Source organism: Tinamus guttatus, unplaced genomic scaffold (assembly GCF_059628265.1).
Source record: "Tinamus guttatus ecotype Peru unplaced genomic scaffold, ASM5962826v1 Tinamus_guttatus_pri_ptg000629l, whole genome shotgun sequence".
Classification (NCBI taxonomy): Eukaryota; Metazoa; Chordata; class Aves; order Tinamiformes; family Tinamidae; genus Tinamus; species Tinamus guttatus.
This window is the reverse complement of record NW_028289163.1, coordinates 320,937-334,682: the sequence shown is the minus strand read 5'-3', so window position 1 is coordinate 334,682 and position 13,746 is coordinate 320,937. Positions and strand designations below refer to the sequence as shown.

General features: G+C 44.6%; 1 protein-coding gene across 1 annotated transcript in view; it reads left to right on the top strand.

Annotated features, from left to right (window-relative positions):
* ASH1L (ASH1 like histone lysine methyltransferase) overlaps positions 1–13,132 on the top strand; it is a 34,784-nt gene extending 21,652 nt beyond the window's left edge. Inside the window, exons 8-29 of the mRNA XM_088535570.1 lie at positions 8–102; positions 1,756–1,829; positions 3,333–3,378; positions 3,608–3,716; positions 3,888–4,094; positions 5,078–5,224; positions 5,766–5,874; positions 6,059–6,220; positions 6,399–6,493; positions 6,626–6,783; positions 7,009–7,161; positions 7,584–7,638; positions 7,740–7,872; positions 8,352–8,600; positions 8,856–8,942; positions 9,228–9,318; positions 9,711–9,849; positions 10,373–10,545; positions 10,690–10,856; positions 11,452–11,492; positions 12,238–12,539; positions 13,012–13,132. Coding sequence (XP_088391696.1) covers positions 8–102; positions 1,756–1,829; positions 3,333–3,378; positions 3,608–3,716; positions 3,888–4,094; positions 5,078–5,224; positions 5,766–5,874; positions 6,059–6,220; positions 6,399–6,493; positions 6,626–6,783; positions 7,009–7,161; positions 7,584–7,638; positions 7,740–7,872; positions 8,352–8,600; positions 8,856–8,942; positions 9,228–9,318; positions 9,711–9,849; positions 10,373–10,545; positions 10,690–10,856; positions 11,452–11,492; positions 12,238–12,539; positions 13,012–13,103 — 2,884 coding nt within the window. The 3' untranslated portion in view covers positions 13,104–13,132. The remainder of the gene's footprint in view (positions 1–7; positions 103–1,755; positions 1,830–3,332; positions 3,379–3,607; positions 3,717–3,887; positions 4,095–5,077; positions 5,225–5,765; positions 5,875–6,058; positions 6,221–6,398; positions 6,494–6,625; positions 6,784–7,008; positions 7,162–7,583; positions 7,639–7,739; positions 7,873–8,351; positions 8,601–8,855; positions 8,943–9,227; positions 9,319–9,710; positions 9,850–10,372; positions 10,546–10,689; positions 10,857–11,451; positions 11,493–12,237; positions 12,540–13,011) is intronic.
* The last annotated feature ends 614 nt before the right edge of the window (positions 13,133–13,746 follow it).

Sequence of the window (13,746 nt, the reverse complement as noted above, 5' to 3'; positions counted from 1 at the left end):
TCCGCAGTCCGAAGAGCCGCCTCATCCAGCTGAAGAAGGAAAAGCTGGAATACACTCCGGGAGAGCACGAGCACGGCCTCTTTCCAGCCCCTATTCATGTTGGTGAGTTCTTCCCACATGCTCGAATAGTTGCGAAGCAACTATCCCACTGAGGCTACATCCAAATTAATGAAAAACTTGGACATTATGTAAATCCTTGCTCCACTCTGGTTTTGAGGTCTTCAGTAGGACATAGACTAGGTGCAAGTCTCCTCTTAGCCCTCCACAGACAGAAACTGTAAGGAAAGGGCTGGATAACCCCTGGGAACAGCTGGGAAGTCCCACACTAAAGGTGCTGCAGATCTGCTTTCCCAGGACCGACGGAGATTGATTTATTGCTCCTAAGATAAGTGTTTTGGCTTGCAAGGTGCTGTCGCTTCACGCTTCAAGTACAATCATGCAAAGCCAACTTGGGAAATTTTATGTTGTTGAGCAGGAATGTTTGTCCCATCTGGTACAACCGTTCAGCTGCTTTGTCTTACTTCCTTTGTGCTCTCTAAGCAGCTTTCATAGGGAAGAAACAGCGTCCGAAGCGTTCTGTGTAAATCAGTAACCGTAATTTTTAAGGAATAGGCTTTCAGAATTGAAGGTGTTGAGTTAAAATCTCCCAAACACGTCAGCTTTCCCGGTTCTCTCTTGAATCCTTGAGCTCTGTCACGGGATGGAGCCTGCGGGATGCTCAGGTTCGCTTTGCAGCGCAGCAGTCCCCTTCCCTCTTCGCTTTGCAAGACCGGGACCTCAAGTTTGTGGCAGCAGGGGCAAACAGGCTTCTTTGGTGGAGATAAGATTGTTTAATTACCCGGGATCGAGCAGCCGGAGTGTGGAGGAACCACGAGCAGAGCTGCGAAGTTTCGGGCTCTGCCAAGTAACTCCTAGTGCCTGGTGGATGCGGCCTTGCGTAGCCCTGGGCACGGTGCCAGGGCACTTGAAAGAGCCTTTTGTTTTGCCCAGTGAGGTCATGGAAGTGAAAGCAAATTCCCAGCAGATTTAGCTCTTTCCTGGAACCTGCTATGGCTGAATAAAGCATTGAAAATAAGTGCTTCAGGAGTAAGTTGCAAGGGAAACATTGCAATTTTCCTTTTGCAGTTTCCTCGGCGGGGAAGGTATGCATGTGCATTTACAGGGAACCACAGACTCTTGCCGGGGGAACATGAAGGCACTTGTTAACATTCAGAAAAGCTGGGAAAATCAGGCATGGGTCGGAAACCTCATTGTTAATTGCCCTTCTCACAGCAATTTTGTGAAGCAGCAGCCCAGTAAAATTATAGGAGAAGTTTTTAGTCTTAGCTAGGGCTAATGTAGGGCCTGTGTCAAACCCCAGCTCTTACATTAACAGCTTTGTAATGGGTCCCTTCCCTTCTCTTAGGAAGAGGATAAGAGTGGCAGTAAGTTTTTGAATAAAGATAATCTACCATAAAAGCAATTCCTGTCTAAATCAAGTTTCAGTTACTGGTGAAAACATGGGTCATCTTGAAGGCTTTCTGAAGCAGCAAGGAAGGGCTTTGCCAGGTCTGAATGGATCCTCAGGTCACTTTTGGTAAAGGTTGTAGGAACAGCCTGTTTCCAACATGGATTCAGAGGGGTTTGGGGTAGTGCAGAACTGTAATTCCTTGGAGACCCTCCCCAGCTCCCGTGGGGGTGCCCAGCAGCAGTCCTTTCCCCTTGGGGATGGGAGAATGTGAGTGTGTTCAACATAGAAACTTCTTTTTGTTTCAGGAAAGTATCTGAGACAAAAGAGAATCGACTTCCAGCTGCCTTACGACATCCTCTGGCAATGGAAACACAATCAGGTACAAGATAAAAAGTTATTAGGTGCCAAGATTAGGCTCAGGAGTCGTGGAAAGAAAATAACACATTCTTATATGAACGCTCTGTTTATATATTCTGTATATTGATGAATATTCTTGTTGCTGCTACTGTGTGAGGAGAAAAAAAAAGAGGATTTGCATGTGTATTGAATGTGAATAATTTCCTTTTTTTGCATCTCTTGCAAAATAGCAATCCTGTGTCTTTCTGCAGGAAAAAAAAAAAAGTGCCATGAATTCTGCTGCAGACTTTTATTTTGGTAGCCTGCCTGCTTGTGCAATGATCTTGTTTTAGACACGCCTCAAGAGAATTCAGATGTACTGCCAACAGCACTGAGAAATTTCAGGCCTTATTTTTCTTGGATCAATCCCAGCAGAGTGGAATTTATTTTTCACTTGTGAGCTGAAATTTTCATAGTGAGGAAGCAGAGAAAGTGTTTAACAGTCACATTCTTTTTAAAGAGCTTCAAATATGTGCAAACCTAAAAATAGGGTTTTATTTTTCCCTGAGAAGTTTCCACCGAGTGATTTAACACAAGATTCAGTGCAGGAGTGTAAATGTGTCCCCAGCTCTTCAGGAGGGCACTGCTCTAATCCATGTAACTTAACCATGGAGATGAGCAGGACGGATTCCCAGGTGGTTGTGGCTCCAGCTCCGCTCTGCAATAGCACCAAAATCTAATCTGAAAGTCATGACAGCAGTTGACATTTCAGCTGCAGAGCGTTGTTTGCAGTGTACTGAAGATCACTTACAGCTGCCTGTCTTACCAATTCAGCATTGCATAAATAACAAATATATGTGATCTATTTTCTTGACATTTTCCTTATCTGCCTAAAATATTGAGAGTCTTTACAGAATAGTTTGCATGGACAATGCCTGGCTGCCATAGCTCATACTGAGGCCGTGCTGTTAAGGCACTAAATGTGCATACTCTGAAATTGTTCTTAAAGCTTGTTTGAAAGGATTAAGTATATATCAAGTTACAAAATGTGATCTAAATTTCCCTTCTCCCTCCTGTCATCTCCCCCCGTAGAACAAATGATTCTAACTAGAAAATGAATCTGCATTTCACTTGGCTTCTACCTGGAGACACACTTTTGATGACCCATTTATATATCTTTTTTAATCCTTTTCACTTCACTAAGCATTATGCTGTAAATGCACCAAAGACACATTCTCCAAATTAGCTTTAAATAATTATTTTTAGGACTGAAAAGAACAATGTTGCTCAGAATAGTCTCAGAATAGTCCTCGGAATAGTCCTGTTTTCCACGCAGTTCTGCGGAGATCATATGGGGGAAATAAACGCTTGAGTCATTTAGCTCAAGATATGCTTATTTAGGTGCACTTTCTGACCTATTCTATATCTGTTTTTCGAGTAATTATTACAAAACTTTCACATATGAGCAGAACATGATTTCTGTGGTTCTTTTGACTAACAGTTGCAGTTACACAATGTATTAAAAATGTATTTCTCTTCCTTTTAGTTGTACAAGAAGCCAGACGTCCCACTTTATAAAAAGATCCGTTCCAGTAAGTAAATTCTTACTCTCTCTGTTACTTAAATGTGTTAATATGCGCTTACGCAAAGCGGTGGGACTGGAATCTTCACATGACATCTCTCATTTCTGCCACACTTTCTGTCCTACTCAAGATCCTTCCACCCCCTTTTCTGTTTTGTGTAATCCTAATAAAAATATTGTAAATAAATAGCTCTGCTTTTGATCTGAAAAGAATCTTTCCCCTTCTTTCTTTTCTCCAGATGTCTATGTGGATGTCAAGCCTCTCTCTGGCTATGAGGCCACTACCTGCAATTGCAAGAAACCAGATGATGGCAACGGCAAGGGCTGCGTGGAGGACTGTCTTAACAGGTTAGAAACATGCTCCCTGTTGTGAATCCTTGTGAGAGTTATGCCTTGAAAACAAGAAGCATTTTAGTTCGTCAGGGGCTTTGGTTTAACACAGAGCTGTTGTGCAAGCAGCGAAAACTCCCTAAAAGCTGTTCTTCATCTTCCTTTCCCCTCTTTGGTTTCTTTTTGCAGGATGATCTTTGCGGAGTGCTCGCCCAACACCTGCCCGTGCGGTGAACAGTGCTGTAACCAGCGGATCCAGAGGCATGAATGGGTGCAGTGCCTGGAGAGGTTCCGGGCCGAGGAGAAAGGATGGGGTATTCGTACCAAAGAACCCCTGAAAGCAGGACAGTTTATCATTGAATATCTGGGAGAAGTTGTTAGTGAGCAGGAATTCAGGTAGAAATATTTATCTGCTGCTTTAGCATGGGAGGCTCAATGAATGACATTGATTATTATTGATGGGAAATCTTTAAAGGGAGGTGAAGAAGAGAGGAAAGGAGGAAAAAAAAGTGTTTCTATGCACTGCCACCAGAAGGAAGGCTGAGAATTTAGTGGTTTTGATCAACCAACTTTTTCTCAGTCAAAGGTAGAGAAGTGGTTAGTGTATGGAAAGCAACATCTGCCACATCTGTGAATGCCAAATGTTGCAAGTGAGTCTAAATGTGATAGAGTTATGAGCACTCTGCTGGATTTTAATTGTGCGAGATAAATCAGAAGGCAGAACGGGGCCGGAAAGGAAATGAGCTTCTCCAGATAGATAGGAAGACAAAGAAAAGAGGGTGCATTAATAACAACAGAAAAAAAGAAATCATAGTCGTGTCAGCTACCTGGTAGGATAATTGAGGTTGGAGGCGCTTGCTTAGAGCTCTGCCAGAAGGCAAATACACTTTGGAGATGGGTGCTAATGCAACAGACTTTTCCATCACTGTTCCTCTATTGCTAAAAGGAGGTGGCTGTAATTAAGGATGAAACCCCAGACACTGTGTCCAGCCCCAGAGAACGAGGGGAGGGGACTCACTGCTGGCACATGCGTTCACATCCGCAGCCGGGAGCCTGTACTTGCATTTTCTCTTCCATACACAGGTTACCAACATGAAATGTACACTAATAATCTGCAGAACCCAAAGGGAGCATTCCAGAAGAAAACATTTCTAAATTCTAATCCAAGCTCTGTCAGTGGCCTTGCCTTATAAAAATAGGTATTATAATGGTTTTCCTCCATCTCTAGGTGTAAGATACTATAAAATACAAAGCATCATAATTGTTTTGTTCTTCAAAACCCTCTCTCAGATTCTTGAACGCGCTGTTGCTTTGTCGCTCCCTGTTTCCTTTGCAGCAGCAAGCAGAATCACAAGTACCTTTCCTGTGTTGCTTCCTAGGAACCGGATGATTGAACAGTACCACAATCACAGTGATCATTACTGCCTGAATTTAGACAGTGGAATGGTGATAGATAGCTATCGTATGGGCAATGAGGCTCGTTTTATCAACCACAGCTGTAATCCTAACTGTGAGATGCAGAAATGGTAAGAAAAATTTGTTCTCTCTGCTGGGACAGTGGTGTGCCAGTGGCTAAAATATAGATAAGCAGATCACCTAAAGAAACTGATCTAAAAGTAGGGAGAAGCAAGTTGAATAGAGTGGGGGAAAAAAAAGTAAACTGGCATGCTTGCATTGCAAAAGATAAGTAGACTTGCAATTCTTGGGTAATTCTAGTGGTTTTAAACAATACTAATCAGCTTTTAAGTAAAGGAATTAGAGAGCTAATACATTTTAACATATTGTGAAGTGATCTGTGATGTTCAGTTCTTGGCAACAGAAAAGCAGTCTGGTCGTGATAGCCGCAGTTGTAGATTCCTTCCCCATTTGCAGCGCAGCTCTGTGCTCTTTGTAAGGATGGCACAGTCCTCATCTTATTGTCTGTCAGAGAAGGAGGAGAAGGGTAGAAATGAGAAAAACAACTCAGTTTGGGGCACAGCAGCAGCATCCCTTCCTGTCTCTAGCGCTGTGTAAGCAGAGACTCTCTTCTTGGTTGTTGCTGGAAATATTTTATTCTGTTTTCTTCAGGTCTGTCAACGGTGTCTACCGGATTGGGTTGTATGCACTGAAGGACATGCCCGCTGGTACGGAGTTGACGTATGACTACAATTTTCACTCGTTTAATGTTGAAAAACAGGTAAGGATCACAATACAAGTGCTGTATGTAACTCATCGAGGGCAAACAGTTCTCTAAAGTTGAAGGGTGATTAACAAAACCTGCCGTGTTACTTTGACCAAAGAGGTGTTTGAGAGCATTGACAAGTGTTTTAAGTGTTTTGGGTTTTGCTTAAAATAGTCTCTCTTTTTTATTCTTTCCTAAGCAACTCTGCAAATGTGGTTTTGACAAATGCAGAGGAATAATTGGGGGCAAGAGTCAACGAATGAACGGACTTTCAAGCAAAAGCAACCAGCCAGTGAGCACCCACAGGAGAACCGGGCGGTCCAAAGAGAAGAGGAAGTCAAAGCACAAACTGAAGAAGAGAGTGAGTACTGAAGCCGGCTTATTTAGTGGATGTAGGTTAATGGGAGATCACTTTGTGCCAGCAGATCAAAAAGCATGAATTTGTGTGTTTTAAACTTTGAAAAAAAACTTCAGAATCTCTGACTTTGGTACGCTCTTGGCCTGTTTTTCCCTGTCTACCAGAATTATCTGTTTTTCAGAAGGGTCACATGCCGGAGGAACCCAGTGAAAGTGTGAACACGCCAACGCGGCTCATGCCACAGCTTCAGATGAAGCCCATGTCTAACAGAGAGAGGTGGGGAAAGAGTTCAGTGGGCCTTTTCCTCAGAGTTGGCCAAAAACTGAAAATAATTACTTTTTTCCTATAAAATAGGACCTTAGAGAAAGAAAATGATTCTTGTCTTTTTTTGAAAAATTATTTCTGTAGGAATTTTGTGCTAAAACACCATGTATTTCTGGTACGAAACTGGGAGAAGATTCGGCAGAAGCAAGAGGAAGTGAAGCACGTCAGTGACAACATCCACACTGCGTCGCTGTACACCCGCTGGAACGGAATGTGTCGGGACGATGGGAACATCAAATCTGGTGAGGCCAACACAGGTTCCTTGGGTTGCTCCTATTCCTTTGAGAACCTATATGACATGTTCATAAAGAGTTCAGTACGTTCTCTGTGTGCATCAAAGAAGTGATTACAACCCTCATGTACCTGTAGCTTTTGGTGGAGTTGCTGGGTTGGAGCAGGTGCTTTAATTTGCTCTTTGACTCGGCTTTTGTTCAGCACTGTTTCCCCGTTTCTTTGTGCCGTTGCAGACGTCTTCATGACCCAGTTCTCGGCTCTGCAGACCGCGCGCTCCGTGCGGACACGGCGCCTGGCAGCGGCCGAGGAGAACATCGAGGTGGCTCGTGCTGCCCGCCTGGCGCAGATCTTCAAGGAAATATGTGATAGCATTATATCGTATAAAGGTAAGTGCTACAGTCTCCTAAAAAGCCCACATGGAGACTTTTCAGCCTGTGGAGCAACGGCCCCTGTGAATACAAAATATTTTTAAAATTAGTTTATTTGAGGGCTTTAAGTAACCCGTTCCTTTTTTTGCTTTCTCCTGCTCCTGGCAATCTTTCCTTTTCTGCAACCCCTTTCTCTGCCTACCACTATGGTCTGCAGATGTTTCTGTCCTACTGAATTGATTTTTCCCTGGTTCAGCAGCATGGTACAAATCTCAGAATTGCAAACGGGCTGTGTTCCGTTCGGGTGTGTGTAGTCAGAGTCCAGCACCCAGCTTCCATTCTCCACGCCTCCAGTAGGAAACAAGCCATTTTGGTCTAGGCTGATAGGTTTCAGTTGTTTCCTCTGGGTTTTGCTGCTAAACTGTGTGCTCCCATTGTAGATTCCTCCAGACAGGCTCTGGCTGCTCCCCTTCTGAACCTACCCCCAAAGAAAAAGTAAGTGCTTTGCTGCTCAGAGCAACCCCCAGTTTTCCTTAATGGATTTGCATAGCCCTGGAGTCTTGGTACCAATGACGTTCTGTCAATCCTCACTTTAGAAATGCAGACTATTATGAAAAGATCTCGGACCCGCTGGATCTTGCCACGATTGAGAAACAGATCTTGACTGGCTACTATAAAACAGTGGAAGCTTTTGATGGGGACATGCTGAAGGTCTTCCGGAATGCAGAGGTGAGGCTCTTGCTAGACCTAAATCTGCTCAATTTAACTGCCAAAGCCACTAAAATTGCATAAACAATGGGAACGTATCCTTATTTAATACGTTTACTGACAAAGCTTCGTATAGCAATGAAAGAGGGAAAATATTTTGAGGGAGAGAATCTCTGATAGTCCCTTTCTTTTCCTTAGATCAAACAAACAGAAAATGAATAACCTGCATGAGTTACTTAAAGATGTTTACTTCAAGATATAATAAAGCTATTTCAGTTCTTTCTGAGGGAAATGCATTGGTTTTCAGTGTCATGTGGGTGTGTGTGAGATGCAGGGACCTGCTATTCAGCATAAGGAGGTAGATGGACAGACCTATACTGTATTGGTGGATACAGCTTTAGCAAAGACACCTCTAAGGGTATAAACAGCCAGGAAGACTGCTCCAAAAGGATGGATCATGCCAAAAATATGAAGGTTTTTTTGTTTCTTTGTTTTTGCAGAAGTATTATGGCAGAAAGTCTCCAACTGGGCGCGACGTGTGCCGTCTGCGAAAAGCCTATTACAACGCTCGCCACGAGGCCGCTGCGCAGATCGACGAAATCGTGGGAGAAACGGCGAGCGAAGCCGACAGCAGCGAGACCTCTGTCTGTGAGAAAGAGAACGGGCACGAGAAGGACGAGGATGTGATCCGCTGCATTTGTGGCCTTTACAAAGACGAAGGGCTCATGATCCAGTGCGAAAAGTGCATGGTAAGACACGGTGCACAGTGGAGCCCAGTGCTCTTGCTGTCTCCTGCACCAGCAGCATTGCAACAATTAGAGGTGTAGACAGGCAGTTGCATAGAAATCTCACCTTTCTTCTGACATAGCTTGAAATGGCTCAGAGAAAGCCCCACATTTTCTTTGCAAAGTTTGCTTTCATGCTCTCTTTAGATTTTATTTACAAATGTACTCTCAGAAGTACTCTCTGGGGTCTTTCTAATTGGGATGTCTCTCTCCTTGCAGGTTTGGCAGCACTGTGACTGCATGGGTGTGAACTCTGATGTTGAGCACTACTTGTGTGAGCAATGTGAGCCTCGCTCTGTGAACAGGGTATAAAATCTCTTCATTATTACACTGACAAACTGAAGCAGCTCTTGCATTTATAATTATTGTATCAGTCTGCTATCTAGTGTAATCAGTATATTGAGTTAATGAATGAATTTCTGTTGTTCTCAGCTTCATTATTGCTTGCAAAATAGTGTGGACTCAGTTCCCAGGCTCGGCTTCTTCCCTGGAGTAAGAAAGGCCGAAATGCACAAGGCCACCGTGAAATTCTCACTTTGGGGTGTACTGATGACAATCCCATCTTTTCCCTTCCTCTTTTGTTTTCTCCAGGAGGTTCCTATGATTCCTCGTCCCCATTATACGCAGCCCGGCTGTGTTTATTACATATGTTTGTTACGGGACGATCTGCTGCTGCGCCAAGGTACGTGCTCACTCTGCTCCGTCTCTCTAAACCAGCAGAGAAAGGTGCATTCCTTCAGCGTTACAGCTATCACTAGTTTGTACCTATTTCCTAAACAGGATAGGTATTTTGTTACCTATCCTGCTGTTACGTAGCATAATTTATCTTGATTATTTCATGTTGGTATCTTCTCTCTCGCATGCAAACTGAGTGATGTTTAGCTCTTTGCTAGTTGAGTTTCGTTGAAACCTTTTCCCCTTTTACTGGCTGCACATCGTTTTTTCCTCACTCTTCAGCACTCAGCATTAGTTAGTTGTCTCCTGGTAGCTTTAACGAAACCAGTTTCTTGTCTTTTTGGTGCTCTGGGCTCATGAGAAGTTCTTCACAGGTGTGTGTTTTGTGCCTATTGCCAGGTGATTGCGTTTACCTGATGAGAGACAGCCGTAGAACTCCAGATGGACACCCGGTGCGGCAGTCCTATCGGCTGCTGTCACACATCAACAGGGAGAAACTCGATATTTTCCGCATTGAAAAACTCTGGAAAAACGAGAAGTACGTTGAAGGCATCTTTTGAATTTGAGACATTCCTTATACCTCCTACCTGTCAAAGCACAGTCGTTTTGTGGAAGTCTTGTCCTAGGTTACGGATGCAGGGCTGAACACGGTTAAGTTACAAAAGCTTCATGGTTTTCCACTCACCTGTGCATGTAGTCCACATCTAGGAACATACAAGGTTAGAGGTTTAAGCAAGAAATATGAGATTTAAATCACTATTTTCTTCGCTATTGAAGTAGGCTGAGAATACACACTGGCAGCTGAAGTGGCTCAGCTAATCACCACTGCCTCGTTTAGCCACTGCAACACAATTAAATGCCCGTAGGTAGCAAGTCTGCTCTGTTCATAAAAACCACACTGGGAGTATTTCTACTTCCCAAAGGGGTGAAGTTGAACATGTAATACTAGTGCTACTTTATCTTTCGCCCCGGTCATTGCAATAGCGCAGTGTGGATAATTTTAAGTGCAGGGCATTTGGTGAAAGTGTCTTCTCCTGTCTTCCCTGCACCCCTTCTCGCAGAGAGGAGCGGTTTGCGTTTGGCCATCACTATTTCCGTCCGCACGAAACGCATCACTCCCCTTCCCGCAAGTTTTATCACAACGAGCTCTTCCGGGTGCCGCTCTACGAAATCATCCCCTTGGAGGCCGTGGTGGGAACGTGCTGTGTTCTGGACCTCTACACCTACTGCAAAGGTAAGTAAACTTCACGAGGTGAGAAATTCCATGAAACACTTCTTTCCGATAGTTTTGGGGGTGTGCTAGAGAGGGTGCTCCTGCAAGAAGGCAGCAGCTGGTGTTTATCATCTTTTTTCAACATTTTTTGCCTTGAAACTGCAGGGAGGCCGAAAGGGGTGAAGGAGCAGGACGTGTACATCTGTGATTACCGCCTTGATAAATCAGCTCATCTCTTCTACAAGATCCACCGGAATCGCTATCCTGTCTGCACCAAGCCCTACGCCTTTGACCACTTCCCTAAGAAACTCACGCCCAAGAGAGACTTTTCAGTAAGTATTTCATCTAGGAGCTTCCTTATTTCATCCTGGGAGGCTTGGACATATTCTTGGAAGGTCTCAGGCTCTTTCTTTCTCAGTGAAGCTTGGTAAATCTAAACAAGCTGACATGTAAGCATCCACAGACTGCATGAAAAGTTGGCTAGAAAGAAAACGTGGAAATTGGGTATAGACAGAGAATAGGCGGTTCTGAAGCAAACAGATGCTGAACAAATGAAACAGACGTTGACGAGATGGTGATGGGCAAGTCTGGAGATTGTGGCTGCTGGCAGGGATCTAAATGCTCAGTTAAGTCATTCTGCACAGGAGGAAACCTCGTAATGTAGAATTTAGGTAGCAATTCCACATAAAAAACCAAAAATTCTACATCAAAAAGAGGATTGTCTTCCCACATTGGGAAGACAAAAATGACTTCTGTCATGGTAGCTTTAAGTTTATCAAGGCCAGTGTGTGAACGTGCTAGCTGTGCACTGCTGTTCCCAAAGTATTAGCTGAGTCACATATTGCTACTTACAGGATATCATAGGCCACTTTGTTCTGCCATGAATTGTGTTTGATATTAACCCTAAAATCTTTATTGTTGTTATAGCCCCATTACGTACCAGACAACTACAAGAGAAATGGAGGCAGGTGAGTCTTGCGTGCCAAACCGTTGGCAAGAGATGAGATAATCCTCTTTGCTCAGTGTCCACTGTTCCCTGCCCATCTACCCGAGGTACCATAGGAATTATAAATCCAAGCTACTTAGAGCAATCCTCTGAACTTTTAAAGAAATTAAAAGGAATGAGAAAGAATGAGAAAGGAGGGACTGAATATAGAACCAGCCTTGATGTTCCTCATCAAGAAAAGAGTAAGGGAGGCATTTTAAAAGCTGGTTGAAGCAGCTGAATGTGGGAGATGCTAGAGCCAAGCACAGGAGCATCCAGATTTCCTGCCAGAAGGGAGATCCCTAATTAGATTGGGGTGTCTGGTGTTTGCATTGTAAGAACCCAGACCAATGCGTTCTGTCAGGTCTGCTAGAGAATTTAAAAATACCCTTCAGGAGCCATGACAGTTGCAGAGAAAAGCGTCAATAGATGTTTAGCTCAAGTATGTTGGAGAATAGAAACCTTTAGAAATTGAAATAAAAAAGGAAATGTTTTTTTTTTAAAGGCTACACTGCACATCAAGCAAATGAGGCTATGGGCACTTAGCCTCCCATAGATCATTATTTATGAGCTTAAATGCACGGTTTCCCCATGTCTCTATTTTTAAGTCAAATTACTGAGATTCCAGCGGTGCCCTGCCTGTTGAGGAGTCCTTTACTCGCTGATAATCACCTTGCAGGTGAGTGTCTGAACAACTGCGGTATTTTAAACCCTGCTTTTCCTGCTAGATCATCCTGGAAAACAGACCGCTCGAAACAGCAGATCAAAGACTTAAACCACGAAGAAGATCCTCTCCCACTTATTGAGGAGGTGCTAGGAGCCCAGGAGCACACAGCAAGTGAGATGCCTAGCCTGGAAGAGGCAGAAAAGGAGGCAGTCTCTAGTGAGAGCTGTGACACCGACAAGAAGGTGGAGGAGAGCAACCCTGCCACGAGGCAGCCCTGCACTCCGGAGGAGAGGCGGCACCTTCAGCGAGAGAGACTTAATCAAATCCTGCTAAACCTCTTAGAGAAAATCCCAGGGAAAAATGGTGAGATTGTCATGTTACGGTTGCACAATAGGGTTCCTTTGATTTTAGCTTGTTGCAGACAGACCACACTGATAAAATAAAGTTTTGCCTGCATGCATTGATAGTGAACATTATTAATAACTACTTTGCACTCATGTTTGCTTTTGCCACAGCTGCAATTTGCATTAAATTGGAGCAAAATTTGTTAGAGGCAAGGAAAGACAGTTCAGGTAACGGGTGTGATGAAAACCTACAGGGAGCTGCATTCTGACCAGTCCTTTGCATTGCTGCCTCCTATTGATGCAAAACAGTTGTGGATTCTTAGAATAATTCAGTTTGGAAGGATCTTTGGAAGTCATCTGCTCCAAAGATCTAAGCAGGGGCGATTTAGGTTGCCCAAGACCTTGCTGAGTTTGGGGTGTTGCTGTGCTTGGACTCATCCTTGCAAGCGTGGAAGTGTCTCCCGCGGTCACAAGTCTGTGCTCTGTTGCAGCTATCGATGTCACGTACCTGCTGGAGGAGGGCTCGGGACGGAAGCTGAGGAGACGCACTCTGAGCATCCCGGAGAGCAGCTTCAGGAAGTGACGGCACCAGGAGCGCCCGTGGGCCGGGGCCGCGCGGGTCTGCCGGGGACGGGGGCAGGAGCCCGTCCCGCGCGGCGCCCGGAGGACGCTGACAAATAGACAAACAGTAGCACTTAGGTATCCGGGCGGCAGGGCCCTGCCCCGCTCGGCAGTGCTCTTTGCTGTGTGTGTTGTTGGGCGTGCCTTGTATTGATGTTAGGTACTGAGAAAAACCTCGTGGTTATTTGTCCAGGATGGTCAAATTTAATTTATTTTTGCTCCCACTCAGAGGAAAAAAAAAAAACAAAGGGGAGGTTAAGAAGGATGCAAGGAGCGACTCTCTGCAGTGAGGATGTTCCCAGTTCGGCAGCGCAAGCGGTGATTGTACGAGATGCTGCAGCAGCGCCAGGGAGCAAAACCCGCAGCGGGAGGGATGGAGGGCCCTGGGCTGGGCCAAAAACGAGCGGCCGCCCCCAAAAGTCGCGGCCTCCGATTTGCACAAGTTGGAAGAAGAGAGGAAGGGCGCGGGAGGAAGGCTCCCTGCGCGCGGTGGCACTTGTTGGGCATCGAGGACAGCGGGGGCAGCGGGGGGGTCGGGGTGTGATTTATTTCATTTCGTTCTTTTCTTTTCCACTTCTTTTTTTTCTGCAGACAACTTTTATAAA